This window comes from Triticum dicoccoides, chromosome 4B (assembly GCF_002162155.2).
Source record: "Triticum dicoccoides isolate Atlit2015 ecotype Zavitan chromosome 4B, WEW_v2.0, whole genome shotgun sequence".
NCBI classification, from domain to species: Eukaryota; Viridiplantae; Streptophyta; class Magnoliopsida; order Poales; family Poaceae; genus Triticum; species Triticum dicoccoides.
Window position 1 is genome coordinate 544,843,607 of NC_041387.1, and position 15,811 is coordinate 544,859,417.

At 54.1% G+C, this 15,811-nt stretch overlaps 1 protein-coding gene across 1 annotated transcript; it reads left to right on the forward strand.

Moving 5' to 3' along the window:
• The first annotated feature begins 846 nt into the window (after positions 1-846).
• Positions 847-7,043, forward strand: LOC119291373. The gene is made up of 2 exons (XM_037570127.1): positions 847-3,099; positions 3,231-7,043. Exons 1-2 carry the CDS (start codon positions 2,983-2,985, stop codon positions 4,320-4,322), a joined length of 1,209 nt encoding a protein of 402 aa, XP_037426024.1. The 5' UTR covers positions 847-2,982; the 3' UTR covers positions 4,323-7,043.
• Positions 7,044-15,811: the final 8,768 nt, after the last annotated feature.

A 15,811-nucleotide genomic window follows, 5' to 3' on the forward strand; every position in this document is an offset into this window, starting at 1 on the left:
CACGCCAGGTAGGGGTGCGCCGGAATTCGCCTCCCGTCGCCCTGTTCTTCTCCGACCATCGCGTCCATGTCAGACGCTCGTCGGGCCCGCGCCGAGCGCCGAGCCGCCCTCGCTTCCCCCGTTGCCCAGACGGCCCCCGTCGTTCCCCGTCACACGCCGTCAACGCCGCCACCGGCCTGGCGGGGAACGAGCAGCAAGCATCGTCCCAGCACCCATCCATGAGGCGAGACGGCCGCACTGCTAAACCCTCGCTTACCCCTGCTGGTTCTTCGTCTTGCGCACCCCACGCGGCCATGGAGGCTGGAGCTGCACTCATCGCGGCAAACGAGCTCCTGCGCTACCGCCCAATCGACGACGTCTACGAGCAGTGGCTCGACCGAGTCGCCGAGCTCGTCCGCGCCGCTGGGGCTCCCCCGCGCCGTCCTTCTCGCTGCACCGCGCCCCGCCCTGCGCGGGCAATGAAGCTCCCGGGGCGCCTCAGCCGCCTCCCCCTCGAGAAGGCGCCCTGGCTCCGAGGCGCGCGGCCCCTGAGTGGAACCCGCCCCGTCAGGCGCCAGCGCGGCAGGAGCAGAGCTGCCAAGAAGTCCCACGCCCTCGAGAAGCTGCTCGAGCGCTCCCTGCTCTGGCACGTCAAGACCCCGCGCTGCTCCCAGCTGCAGCGCATGGGGACCCGCAGGACCAAGCTCTTAGTCGCCCAAGGCCTCCTGTGGCCACAGCGGGCTGCCGCGCCTTCACCCTCGAGCTACGCAGCGTCGCGTGGCCCGGCAAGTTCAAGCCGGACCTGCCTCCCCGCTACGACGGCACGGCTGACCCTGCAGAGTTCCTCCAGTGATAAGGACATTTCTTATATACTATTTGGGCACACAAATTCACCATTTATTGAGTTATATCCATCCATTCTTGCTACGACTTGTTGAATATTCGAATGATAATCATAAAAGAGAATGTTGACTAGTGAATTGTTTATTTTGCAGAAAAGTGCGCAAAGGCACTATAATCGTCAAGACTTCTACTATGTTGCTAACGAGAAGAGAGAAGGGCATGAAAGAACTACATCAAGGCTTGAGCGTGAAGGAAAGAAGTAATGTAGGGGAGCAAACTAAAAGAAGAGGAGGATCTTCTTGGGAAGAAATGAAGAGAAGAGGAGGGCCAATGTGCAAATGTGGCAGATCAGAGAGGGGAATGAAATCCCTAGCCGCACCTCATTGCAAATCGGTGCCTGGCATCTCCATCCCCTCTTTCCCCCGCCTCCTTCTTCCACCTCCGGCCGCCGCCGCGGCCAGGCCGGCGTGGCGGCGCGCCACCCAGCACCTCCACCTGCTCCACAACCCCGCAGCACCTCCACCCGTGCCATCGCGCTCCCACCACATCACCATCACCACCAGCACCACCGCGCGCCACCACTCTCCTCCCCCTACACCATCCATCCATCGCAGCCGCGCCACCGCGCCATCACCAGCATCCACCATCATCGATCCATCTCCACCTTCACCACGCCATCCCTCCACCATCTCCAGCCACCGCCGTACCTCGCGCGCCCAACCAGACAAAGGGGAGCACAGGCGTCTGGTCATCCGCGTGAGGGCGCCCCCGTTTTGCTGCTCTACTTCTCCTAACTCATGATGTTGCTCTTCTCTCCACGCCCCCACTGCTTCTTCTTTTTCCCCTTAACCTCCTACTGCTGTCTCCTCGTCTTCCTCCCTGAACCATAACTGCTGCTGCTCCCTTCTCCTCACGCCTCTGCTACAGGCTGCTTCTCCTTATCTGAACCAACTGCTGGCTGCTATTACTTCTCCCCAAAATTGTCGCTGCTCCTCTTTCTTGCTGCTCCTTTTCTCAAATGCCCCTGCTGCTCCTAATCTGAACCATAAACTGCTGCTATCTCTCTTTTATCCTCTCTATATTCTCTGAATTTCTATAAGCTGAGATGTGCAATGCCTTGTAATGTTCAGATTTGGGTTGTGCTTGAAACTTGGTCAGTTTCAGATTTGTGCTTGATTAGTAGTACTTATTTTGTTCATCTGAGAGTATTAGAATAGTATCCTGTAGTATCATATTCGTATTTGTGTATGTGTGTGTTCATCTAATTTGTTCCAGTTTATAGTCCATGTGTTTACTCTAGTACGAGTGTTATATAAATATGTGTGTGTGTGTGTGTGAGTGAGTGATTGTTGTGTGATGATGACACTTGTTCAGTCCGAAGACATGTGTGTTTCTTACTTATTTTGTTGACCAGTGACAGTTTGTACTGTTACATTGTGTCCCTCATTTCGAATGTATGAGATCTAGCTATATATGTCATATATATTATGTACTTGCTGATGATTAGTGTCCAGTTTATTGTTCTTGTGATATATACACATATGTGTGTGTTATGTTCATGTCCTTTTTACTTCTCTTGTCATTGATGTTAGCTTGTGTTAGTATCTTAATTTCTCAAGTATTACAAAAATACCAAAAAGAAAGTTAGTAAAATCTGTATCTACCTTTGCTTGTCCACATTTTCATTGGCGACAATCTTGATAGTTTAGGTTTATTTTCTGTTCCCTTCATCTGAATTGTATTACCATGCTTTAGCCGAATATAGTTGCCGTCGCCTAGTCCCTGAGGAGAACACGACTCTCGTAGTTTGGGGCGTAAAAACCCCGCTATATTACAATCGATCATTTTGGCGCCGTTGCCGGGGACTAGCGTCGAGCGATTGTGTTACACTATAGACTAGGTTTTTCTTGTTTTCCTTTTGTGACATCTATATGTGATATATATCTAACCCCTAACCACTGTTCTAGTTATTTTCTGTTCCTTTTCTTGTTTGTTTTGTAGGTTGGATTGTCTTCATGGAAATGGCATTCAACTCAGACCATCATGCTTATGTGAGCAATAGCACGGAAAGTGTTCAAGACTTGATAAGTAAGATTTCCTATCAGTTAGATGATTTAGCTCGGCAGCGAGGTGTAGTTTTTGAGGATATGCCTAGCTATTATGATGCTTATTCTAGAGGCCATCCTTATGTTGCTCCTACATGCCATATTTGTGGATTTCAAGGCCATTCACCCGCTGAATGTCAGCGTGGTTACTCTCATCCTCCGGATTGTTTTGGTACGAACTTTGCTCAACAGCATGGCTCATGCCAAAAAAATTACTCATATGGGTGGCCTGGAAACCATAATATGTCATATAGGAACAACAACCCTGAGATCTCATCGTTTGCCTCTAGTTATCCAATGCAGGGATTTAGGTATGAAGAGGAGAGCCACAACTATGCTCCACAACAGTCTTATTCAGCTCCTATTCATATACCTAAGCACCAGGAGATGTTGCCAATGGAGTTAAATGGTCCTCCATTTGGTCAACCAACACCTTCAACACAAGTGCCTACTCAAGATGAGTTCGATGACATAGACAAGCTTGCACTTTTGAGTCTTGAGTTCACTTGGAGTGCCAAGGATGATCCTATTAGGAAGGTTATACTAGATGAAATGAAGAAGATCAAGAGTGGGAATGAGCTAGTGGAAGAAGTAAAGAAGATTGAGAAGAACATCAACGCTGGCAGTACTATTTCTTCACAGCTTGAGCTGAGTAATTCTGGGATTCCCCTTGATACATGTGAGGTTCCAATACCGTCACATCCAGCTGAGAAAGATAGCAAGTGCCTTGAGGAAGAGATACCTCAGATTGAAGATGTACTCGTAGCCAAGGCACAAGATGATCCAGAGCTCAAATGCCCAAGTGATCAAGTTGAAGATCCAATGTCTATCCCTCCTGAAGAAGTAAAAGAAGCTGCTGTAGATGAAGATGAAGAACATGAGATTCATTTGCCTATTGTCATACCAGAGCGTGATGTGTCAGGTTTACCCAATCCTCTCGATGACATGCGTCCTTATGATTCCTTTGCTTCTACCTTGCATTGCATGATGCCATCTGTTAAAGTAGATTTGGAAAAGTATTTTCTTGTATATGATCATATATACCCTGTTAGTGGCATTACTCACATTAATGATGATCACAGTTACTTTCCTCGTGCTAGTCCTATGCTTAATGAAACATATCACTCCCATGCTAGTATTGAGCTTAATGATAAATATCATCCTCATGTTAGTGTTGACCTTGCTGATTTCTACCATCCTAAACATGTGCTTTATAGCTATGCTTATGTAATTGGATATTCGATTGATGACTTGGAGGGTATTATCCCTACCACTTGCATTGTCTCTTTGGTTGAGTGCTCTTTCAGGTTTTTGCTTCTGCATCGTTCACTTCATGCTGACCAGGTTCGAGGTGACATTCCTTGGGACCCTGGTGGACTCAGAGCATGGGGATGAGGAGAAGCAAGGAGCACACATGAAGAGAGAAGCTGGAGGAGGCATGAGGATAGAGAAGCAAAAAGAGAAGAGCTGCAGTTCAGAGAGTGATTGTGCGAGACCTACATCATATAAGCCCGGTGAGCTGTTTCATGACCCGAATCTTAATATATCATCCATTGATACATGCTGAAATCATTTGATATTTGGGTTGCTTGAGCCATTTCTTAAATGTCGTCCCACTGAATTTTACCTTTGACATATGATGCTTGATGTGAATATGCGAACTGATTGTTGAATGCCATGTAAACTAGTGATCTACATATTGCTTGTTTTGCTGAAATTAGTGAAAGTTATTAGTTTTGAGTGCTCAAATCCCTAGTACACTAGAAAACTTAATCATTTTCTGCTTTTACCTCGATACACCTAGATCACCATGTTTAGATGCTGAATTTGTGCCAAGTGTCTTCCCATTGAGAGCAATCACCTAACCACTATGGATTAGCATGCTATGTTCTCTGGATCGGTAGCATGTGAACCAGACATGGAGAAGTGATGATTCCTGTTTTTGTTCTTATGCATTGTTCATTTAAGATAAGTAATAATGAATAAATAAGTCTGGCTACCTACAGTAGCATGTCATGTTCCCGGGATCGATGGCATGTGAAATCGGGTTAGCTTGGGCAGTAATTAATAATATTATAAAATGTAATTGTCGAACCAGGTGTATACCATGTTCTCGGGATCGGTGGTATGTTCCTTTGGGGAGACAAACAAACAAAAAAAACTAATAATTGGTCGAGCCAGGTGTATACCATGTTTTCGGGATCGGTGGTATGTTCCTTTGGTAAGACCAATAAAATATTATCATTGCTTCCTTCAAATTCAATAAGTGGTTCAACCACAATGTTCCTGGTAATAAGTGATCTGATCACAAGTTCAAGTTCTTTTTATTTATTTTTTGGATCATGCTCTCTTTAGGAACCATTTGGCGCAGTCATCATTTAAACTTATTGATCCTCTTTTATCATTGTAAAAGTTTAAAATGGTCATGCTTACTAGTATCCTACTGCTTTGTAGCACTCTTAACCATCAATTTTCACTAGCTAAGTCCAAGAGCATGCATTGTTTAGAGATCTACTTCACTTGGACATTCTCTAATCAGCTCACTATTCACTATCTCGCTCTTGTCATCTGCCTTTACTTGAGGACAAGTAAAGATTTAAGTGTGGGGGAACTTGATAAGCACATTTCTTATATACTATTTGGGCACACAAATTCACCATTTATTGAGTTATATCCATCCATTCTTGCTACGACTTGTTGAATATTCGAATGATAATCATAAAAGAGAATGTTGACTAGTGAATTGTTTATTTTGCAGAAAAGTGCGCAAAGGCACTATAATCGTCAAGACTTCTACTATGTTGCTAACGAGAAGAGAGAAGGGCATGAAAGAAATACGTCAAGGCTTGAGCGTGAAGGAAAGAAGTAATGTAGGGGAGCAAACTAAAAGAAGAGGAGGATCTTCTTGGGAAGAAATGAAGAGAAGAGGAGGGCAAATGTGCAAATGTGGCAGATCAGAGAGGGGAATGAAATCCCTAGCCGCACCTCATTGCAAATCGGTGCCTGGCATCTCCATCCCCTCTTTCCCCCGCCTCCTTCTTCCACCTCCGGCCGCCGCTGCGGCCAGGCCGGCGTGGCGGCGCGCCACCAAGCACCTCCACCTGCTCCACAACCCCGCAGCACCTCCACCCGTGCCATCGCACTCCCACCACATCACCATCACCACCAGCACCACCGTGCGCCACCATTCTCCTCCCCCTACACCATCCATCCATCGCAGCCGCGCCACAGCGCCATCACCAGCATCCACCATCATCGATCCATCTCCACCTTCACTGCGCCATCCCTCCACCATCTCCAGCCACCGCCGTACCTCGCGCGCCCAACCAGACAAAGGGGAACACAGGCGTCTGGTCATCCGCGTGAGGGCGCCCCCGTTTTGCTGCTCTACTTCTCCTAACTCATGATGTTGCTCTTCTCTCCACGCCCCCACTGCTTCTTCTTTTTCCCCTTGACCTCCTGCTGCTGTCTCCTCGTCTTCCTCCCTGAACCATAACTGCTGCTGCTCCCTTCTCCTCACACCTCCGCTACAGGTTGCTGCTCCTTATCTGAACCAACTGCTGGCTGCTATTACTTCTCCCCAAAACTTCCGCTGCTCCTCTTTCTTGCTGCTCCTTTTCTCAAACGCCCCTGCTGCTCCTAATCTGAACCATAAACTGCTGCTATCTCTCTTTTATCCTCTCTATATTCTCTGAATTTCTATAAGCTGAGATGTGTAATGCCTTGTAATGTTCAGATTTGAGTTGTGCTTGAAATTTGGTCAGTTTCAGATTTGTGCTTGGTTAGTAGTACTTATTTTGTTCATCTGAGAGTATTAGAACAGTATCCTGTAGTATCATATCCGTATTTGTGTATGTGTGTGTTCATCTAATTTGTTCCAGTTTATAGTCCATGTGTTTACTCTAGTACGAGTGTTATATAAATATATGTGTGTGTGTGTGTGTGTGTGTGAGTGAGTGAGTGATTGTTGTGTGATGATGACACTTGTTCAGTCCGAAGACATGTGTGTTTCTTACTTATTTTGTTGACCAGTGACAGTTTGTACTGTTACATTGTGTCCCTCATTTCGAATGTATGAGATCTAGCTATATATGTCATATATATTATGTACTTGCTGATGATTAGTGTCCAGTTTATTGTTCTTGTGATATATACACATATGTGTGTGTTATGTTCATGTCCTTTTTACTTCTCTTGTCATTGATGTTAGCTTGTGTTAGTATCTTAATTTCTCAAGTATTACAAAAATACCAAAAATAAAGTTAGTAAAATCTGTATCTACCTTTGCTTGTCCGCATTTTCATTGGCGACAATCTTGATAGTTTAGGTTTATTTTCTGTTCCCTTCATCTGAATTGTATTACCATGCTTTAGCCTAATATAGTTGCCGTCGCCTAGTCCCCGAGGAGAACACGACACTCGTAGTTTGGGGCGTAAAAACCCTGCTATATTACAATCGATCATCCAGCTCTACGAGCTGGGCATCGAGGCCGCCAACGGAGACGAGAAGGTCATGGCGAACTGGTTTCCCATGGCGCTCAAGGATGGGGCTCGCACCTGGTTCCTGAATCTGGCACCAGGCACGATCTCCTCCTGGGACGAGATGCGCAGCCGCTTCATCGCCAACTTCCAGGGTACTCGCAACCGGCCACCCGCCGTGAGCGACATGCGCCGTATCAAGCAGCAGCCAGGGAAAACCCTGCAGAAGTACATCCAGCGCTTCAACAACGCGCGCCTCAAGATCCCCAAGGTGACCAAGGAGGCCATCATCTCAGCTATCTCCGACGGCGTGCGCGACGTCAAGATGAAGGAGGAGCTGGCGATGCATGAAGATCTGTGCACCTCCTTGGAGCTGTTCAACTTGGCGACCAAGTGCGCTAGGGCCGAGGAGGGGCGCCTCTCCCTCCTCGAGCTGCCTGCCGCAGACCCAGAAGAGAAGAAGCCCAAAGCCAAGGACGTGAAGCGCAAGGGGGCTACCGTGCTTGCGGCAGAGCCAGACACCAAGCGGGGCAGAGATCAGTCTGAACCCTCCAAGGGCAGTCGGTACTGCGTGTACCACGACCTCCACACCCATAACACCAATGAATGCCAAGAGCTCCGGGCCGTGCGTGAAGGAAGGGTTGGCCGACGTCCCGACTGCAATGAACGGGGTTACGACCGGGGAGGAGGAAGGAACGCAGGACGCTGGGAAGACCACGGCCCACGCCAGGGGTGGCGCGACCAACCTCGCGAGGATCGCTGGCAGGACCCGCCTCGCGAGGGAGGCTGGAGGGATCAGCCCCGCGAGGATTGCCCGCAAGGAAACGCAGGCCTCCCTCCGCTGCCGCTGCAGCCAAGAAGAAACGAGGACCATCATCAGGACGAGGGGGCTGGGGGCTTCTAGGAGCCACGCGCGATCGCCTGCATCCTGGGCGGAGCTCAAGCCCCAGCCTCTCAGCGCATCTTCAAGCAGTTCGCCCGTGAAGTAAATGCAGCCCTTCCCAAGCTCGAGGCCACACGCCCTCTCAGGTGGTCGGCATGCGCCATCACCTTCAGCTCTGCGGATCAGCTCAAGTGCGCGGCTACAGCCGGAGTCCTCCCGATGCTTTGTTCCCCAATCATCAGCAATGTGTTAGTCACCAAGACCCTCATCGATGGCGGGGCAGGACTCAACGTCCTGTCTGTGGAAACGTTCAACAATCTCCAAGTGCCCTACAATCAGCTTCAGCCAACCAAGCCTTTCTCCGGAGTCACCGACGGCACCACGGTACCGATCGGGCAGGTTTGCCTCCCTGTCACCTTCGGGGCACGCGACAACTACCGCACCGAGCTCATTGACTTCGACCTCGCCCACATTCGCCTGCCGTACAACGCCATCCTCGGGTACCCAGCGCTGGCCAAGTTTATGGCCGTGACCCACCACGGCTACAACGTCCTCAAGATGCCAGGAAGTGGCGGAGTCATCACGGTGCCCTGCGAAGAGAGAGACGCAGTGTGCTCCTTGGAGCGAGCCTTTCAGGCCACGTCACTGGAAGACCCGGACCGCGGAAGCAGGAGGCTTCCCGAGGCCGCGTCCAAGAAGAAGAAGACATCATCCGGCCCGGCCCCTCAGGAGGCAGGCCCCTCAGGGCCCGCGCCTGCTCAGGGAGAACCTCCTTCTATCGCATAGGGAGGCGCGCCCAGCACCCCCCTTAGGCAGGGCTCGGGGGCTCTCCCCTGGAGGGCCGCTGACCTCGCCAAGGTCACGAGGGTGGCGCTTGGGCACCACATGGAGGCGTGTTCGAGGCACGTTTCCCTCAAGAAGGAGCAAGGCAAGGAGGGCCAAACCCTCAGGAGTTCGTCAGCAAGGCCATTCAGGAGCTACAGGTGTCAAGAGTCATGAGAGGCGACCGCCGCCTACCCGCTGTGGCCCCCCATCCAGGCAAGGATGGTGGGCTGCGCGTCTGCATCGACATACCAGGGCTCAACTGAGCCGCGTCTCAGGAGCGCCTCTGGCCTTCGCAAGTGGGACGCTGCGAGGGTCTGCCCCACAGCTACGTTCGCATGCCTTATGGCTTGCCGAACGCGGCTGCCGCGTACCAGCGCCTCATGAGGGCCATCCTGGCGGCTCGAGAGGTCAGGCGCGCCGCAGCCCTGGTGGAGATGGAGATGGTCTGCGAGGAGCCACCAGCGCCTCCGGAGCCTCCCGAGGCCCCAGGGCCTGGGGGCTCGTGAGGATCGGCTCCCGCAGCCCACCGAGTCTGCTACATCAACACCCCTCCGTCTTCAACATCATCAGGTGACATCTTTCAAGTTTCATCTCCAGCTGGGAGCGCCCTCAGGGCCGCATTATTCCCAGGCCGCGTGGGTCCGTCCCTGCAGTGTGTATCCCTTTTATTTCATGTTCTTAGCTTACTCTGTTGGGGGCGCCCCTCGGGCTGCATTATCCCCAAGCCGCTCGGGTCAGACCAAGTGGCATGTACCTTTTTTGCATTTATCTTAGGGCCATGCTTTCGACCCATCATGCTTGTTATTTGGTGCCTGTTCACGGTACCTTTTCTTCTTGGATGCCGAAAGCTTGCGCGTTAAAGGGGGGGGGGTGCCTGAGCATCGCGACTCAGGGCTCCTACCGGCTCTCCGGCCCTCACCCTCTGGTCTTGTCCACGGCATCGCGACCTGGCATACCAGCGACGGCTAAGACCAGCCCGAGAGCCGGGACCCGAGGACGTAGAGTTTCGACATCTAACCCAGCTTGCGCGTTAAAGAGGGGGGGTGCCTGAGCATCGCGACTCAGGGCTCCTACCGGGCCTCCGGCCCTCACCCTCTGGTCTTGTCCATGGCATCGCGACCTGGCATACCAGCAACGGCTGAGACCAGCTCGAGAGCCGGGACCCGAGGACGTAGAGCACCGGCATCTAGCCAAATTTGCAGGAACACACTCCAAGATAAGGCCCAGAGCCAAGCGCAACCCGCCTTGAGGTAGGGCCCCGTGAGTCCCGCGCTGGCTCACGGGTGCCCAGATACACCTTGTCAAGCCCTACTGTGCCGGCCACGTGTCAGGGCGGGGCTGTATACGCCCCGGGGGCTCCTCCCGGAGGGGAGCCCCCTCCCACACACCAGTGGAAGCACCATGCTCCGTGCTGGCTGATGACACTGCCGAGGAGCGGCTATGCCCGTACACATACGGAAGCGCTATGCTCCACGCTGGTGATAAACAACTGAGGGTGGCCCCCGGGCTGCATCAACCTCAGGGAGCCCAGAGCTTAGTGTCTAGCCTCATCGCAACGCCTCCCCTCGGGAGTGCCGCACGAGGGGGCTGGGCATGGGGGCTACGCCTGGGTCACGCCCAGACGCACACCACCCAGCCAGGCCCCCCGGGCCTGGTTCGTCACACGTCCCTCCCTGAGCGGAGCCAAGGTATGAAGGCCGTTTGAGCATCAAGGGGGACTCCTGAGCATCGCGACTCAGGAGCCTAACTGGTCACGTAGCCCCTCACTCCTTACTTCCGAAAGGCTAACGGCGGTTGAGGTATGCGCGGGGCCGGGCTCTGCAGACGTAGAACGGTAGATCCACCCGCATCTCACCTCCCTAAGGAGTCACCCCCACATCTCACCACCCTACTTGTTGTTCGAGCGCCAAGGGGGACTCCTGAGCATCGCGACTCAGGAGCCTAACTTGTCACGTAGCCCCTCACTCCTTGGTCCTGTCCTGGTTTCTGGTCGGGGCTAACGGCGGCTGAGGTATGCGCGGGGCCGGGCTCTGCCAGCGTAGGACATAAGCAAGTAGGAAGGAAATAGCGCAAATTTCAAGGAATTCAAAAGCAAATATTACAGTCCATACTGTTATCGCAACACCAAATGCAAGTTTTAACGCCTCCCCGAGGCATGATACATGTGCAGAAACTAAAAGCAGGACGGGAGCCACAACGGAGTCACTTGCCGGCCGTGGAGCTGCGCAGAGCGGGTTCGCCTTGTGGAGCTGCCGGGCTGGCAGCGCTCCGCTTCGGCCTGGTGCTAAAGGCCCGGAACTTCCCCAGCAGAGCCTCCGCATGACCCTTCATGGCCTCAGCAGCGGCATCGGCGTGCTCGCCACTCGCTGGCTCCAGCAGGCTGTCGAGGTCGACGTTGGGGTCGCGAAGATAGATGTGGGTGAAGACCCGCGTCAGCACCGCAGAAGACAAGACGTGTGCCTCGGCCTCAGCCGTAGGGCCAAGGCCAAGGGTGACATCTTCAAGAGCACGAACCAGGAAGGGAAGCATCTTGGCGGGGCCGTCCTCCTCGCCGGCCAGCGGGCTCTCTAGGCCGCTCTCATAAAGCATCTTCAGTGAAGCGCGAGCCTTCTCCTCCATCTCCGCAAAGGCCACGCGATCCTCAGCAAGAACCCGTGCCTTGCCGTCCAGCTCAACCTTCCTCGCCTCCAGCTCTTGCTCCAGCATGCCTAGGCGGTCATGACACTTCTTGAGCTTGGCGTCCCGGTCCTTGACGGCCGCCTTGCGGGCCTTCATGCCTTCCTCCTGCTCTTGACAAAGACGGGTCTCCTCGGCGAGCCGGTCCTGCAGGCCCTTCAGCTCGCTCTCCAGTGCCTCGCAGCGACCTTGGACATTAGCCACCTCCCCCAAGGCAGCGTCGCGGGCAGCCTTCGCCCCAAGGACGGCTCGCTTCTCCTTGTCGCAGGCCGTCAAAGCCTGGACCAGCGCCGCCCAAATTGAAGCATCGGAGTGAATCCAGCCAGAAGCTAGCTCCAAGCGCCCGGCCACTAAACGAGGGTCGGCGCTCAGAAGATCCTGCCGTAGACGATCCAGTTCGGCAACAGCACGATCCAGAACAGTGGTCGGAGAAGTAGCAGTCGGAGGAGTAGGAGGAGAAGACGGCATCATGACCATAGTATCCTGAGGCGGAGCCTACTGCGCACCAACGGCTGTGGTGGCGGCATCAGGCAGGGGCACCTCGGGAGTCGCTTGGGCCATGGGGGCTGAGCTCACCCCAACCGACCCAGCCAGGCCTCGCGAGGGCGCCCGGGCAGGAGAGGCCCATGCATCACGCTCATCTTCTTTCGCAGGCAGAGGCGCTGCCACGGATGGAACCTCAGGAGCCCCCTTCGGCTTCTTTGCAGAGGGCGCCAGCCTAGCCGGGAGATACGAGCGTCAAGCCTCAGCAACAAAACAGTAAACAAGACAGGAATCAAGCACTTACAGGTCATCGCTTGCGGGCTCGAGCAGCCTCCGGCCGTACTTGAAGCCCGAGAGCCAGCTGCAAGGGTCAGCCTCAAGGAGCCCGGGAGCAGGAGACGCGCCTGTGGATCGCTTCGGGGCTGGGGCAGACCCGCGGGGGATCAGCCCGGTCCGGTCCTTCTTCGGGATCGGGGGCAGGCTCCCACCGCCCTGCTCATCATCATCCTCGTTGTCATAGCTCAGAGAGAGGCGGAGGGCGCGGGACCTGCCGGAGGGGGGGGGAGCCCTTGACTCTACCTCGGAGTCAGCCCCCTCTTCCCGCTCCCCTCCTTCCTTCTCTTCGCTGGAGTCACCGGAGGACACGTCCACTGGGTCCTCGGGAGCCTCTGCGGGCACGGGCCCATCCCCATTGAAGACGGGCATGGGCCCCACCACTTGCTCCCAGTCCTCGCGGAGGAACAGGGGCGTAGGAGCGCCCTCCAACCTCGCCACATCGCCCCCAACCAAAGACTGGAGAACCGCAGCCAGATCCTCATCGGCCAAGACTGCGGGGCTCGGGTGAGGCCTCCACATCGGAAGCGAGTATTGGCGGAGCGGAGCCAGCTGGTGCTCCAAGAACACCCTCAGCAGCAATGCACCAGTCAGCCTCGCCGCCGCCATGCTGGCCAGCCTCAGATCCGCGTCCATCTTCTCCAACACCGGCTTCGCACGAGGATCCACAAGCTCCACTCGGGACCAGTCGTCGGAGCTCACGGGGTGCCCCGAGGGCAGGATCAGCCGAGGGTGGATGCGCCCAGCATCCACCAAGACCCACTTGCTCCTGAAGCCCTCAATCCTTTTCCCAGGATTCGAAATGGCGATGGAGCTGCCGTACGCGACGAAGCTCGCACACGCAGAGACGGAACCACGAGAGGTCCGGAGGGAGAAGTAGTGGCGCAGCAAGGCCACTGAGGGCTTCACCCCTACGTGAGCCTCACAATAATAGGCGAAGATTGCCAGAAGAAGGACGGAGTTGGGATGGAGGTGCAGAGCTTGAAGGTTATAGTGGCGGAGGACAGAGAAGAAGAACTCAGAAAAGGGAGGCACCAGACCGGCGACAATGGCGCTCACGAAGAGCGGATAGAAGATGCTCCCTTGGCCTTCAGGGAGGGCAGAGCCGGCCTTGAACACCTTTGCCCCGTCGATGCCCTGCGTCGCCGCCATCTGGCGCACCCGGGCAAGGCTCGCCTCCGACACGTTCGGCGGGTCCAAGGCAGACGAGTACCAAGCTCCGACCAGGGCTTGGCGAGGCGCCATGTCTAGCTAGGGCGCGCGGACGGAGTAGATCTGAAGATTTTGGAGGTGGGGAGGAGAGGCGCAAGAAAGGGGATCTGAGCAGCAACTGGAGAAAGCAAAGAAGGCAAGGGGCAGATGCCGCTCCTTTATCAACTCGCGCGGTTGCAGAGGCGCGCACATCCAATCGACCGCCATGCGGCGCCCAAGACCGTGGGCTGTTAGAGCCCGCGATGCTTCGCACTTGCCCTTTCGCCTCTCTGCTCGGCCAAGTCTGGGCACGCTGTGGGCCCAGGGGCTACTGTCGGTGTTCTGGGAACGGGGGTCCCCAGACTTGCCTGCCTGCGGCCTGCGGCGTGGCTCAAAGGGGGGCCCAGCACAGCCCATCTTCATCAACACAAGCTCAAGACCCTCGCGAGGGGCCGAGCCTCGCGGGGCGGACGACAGGGAGCTTCCTCAGGCACGGCCTCATCAGGATGGTTCACAAGGAGGCGGAGAGTTCAAGGCTGGGTACCTCGCGAGGTGCCCATGACGCAAGCCATGACGACTAAGGGCGCCAACCCGCGCAGTGTCCTCCTTTCCTCTTTGGTGCAAAGGGAGCAAGCGCAGGCGAGAGCATCAAGCAAAGGCATCCATTTCGGTGCAACAAGACCAAGACCAGTCCAACGGCAGGATGGAGGTCACCGTGGAGCCCAAGCCGGCATCACCACCAGAGCCTTTGATAGGCGAGGACCAACTTTAGTCAGGATAAGTGTACCCGCTATTCCCCTTCAAAATGGCCAATTGTTGGCGCCCTCCCCGCTTAATATTTGGGAAGACGCCCAGGGCCTTTGCCTATAAAATAGGACTAGCCACCCCCAGGGTAGAAGAGATCATCATCTGGTATCTGGCATACATCTAGGATAGAAAGAGAGAGATAGGGCGACTGAGCTTCTCCTAGCAGTTCATCGCACCAGCCAAGAACAGACCCTTGCAAGGCTGTTCTTCCTTGTATTGTTCATCATCAGCCCAAGAGGCAATCCACCACACCACACACTGGAGTAGGGTATTACACCACAATGGTGGCCCGAACTAGTATAAACCCTGTGTCTCTTGTGTTGATCTTTTCGTAGTTTAGGTCCTAGCGATTCGGTGAGGAGCAGGTAGACAGAGGGCGTAATCTCCGCGCGCACCCCAGTGTTCGAACCTCAAGGGTCTGCCAGAACCCGAAATCCGACATCTTCCATCACTCGCCTTTTGGATACGTGTCAAACTCATTAAAATCCCTCTCCTTGCCGGGGAACTCTCGGCCGAACCATGTCCGGCTCGAATGGGAAGCGGACGACGAAGAACTTGGTTTCCCACCCATCACCCACTTTATAGCCACTGTCGACGACTTAACCGACATGCTTGATTACGACTCTAAAGACATCGACGGTATGGACGACGATGCCAGAGAAGAGCAGGAACCACCGCCTACAGGGCGTTGGACAGCCACCTCCTCGTACGACATATACATGGTGGATACACCCAAAGAAAACAACGGCGATGATGAAAATCCAGTCGAGGATAAACCTCCTGAGATACACCCAAAGCGCCGTCAGCGGTGCCGCTCTAAGCCATGCCGTAGTAAAAATAGCAATGTCGTCACAGGAGAAAATAACACTCCGGACGACGCCGAAGACAATGAAGACCATGTTGAGCCAACCTCCGAGCAGGAGGAACGGGAGGATGGGCGAGTCAGCCCTGGCGAACAGGCCATGAACAATGACTCGGAGGATATCAACCACCTTCCGCTCTCCAAGGACGAGGTGAGCCTTGGTGACGAAGATTTCATCGTGCCTGAGGAACCCGCCGAATAGGAACGCTTTAAGCGTCAGCTAATTGCCACTGCATGAAGCCTGAAAAAGAAGCGGCAACAGCTTCAAGCTGATCAAGATCTCCTCAATGAAAGATGGATTGATGTCCTGGCAGCCGAGGAATATGTCCTCGAGCGCCCAACCAAA

What these genes read in the sequence shown, in the direction of transcription:
- LOC119291373 (XM_037570127.1), top strand. Translation starts at nt 2,983, where the DNA reads ATGATGCTTATTCTAGAGGCCATCCTTATGTTGCTCCTACATGCCATA. An exon ending in TCATCCTCCGGATTGTTTTG is followed by an intron (nt 3,100 to 3,230) that starts GTACGAACTTTG and finishes TATCCAATGCAG; the next exon opens with GGATTTAGGTATGAAGAGGA.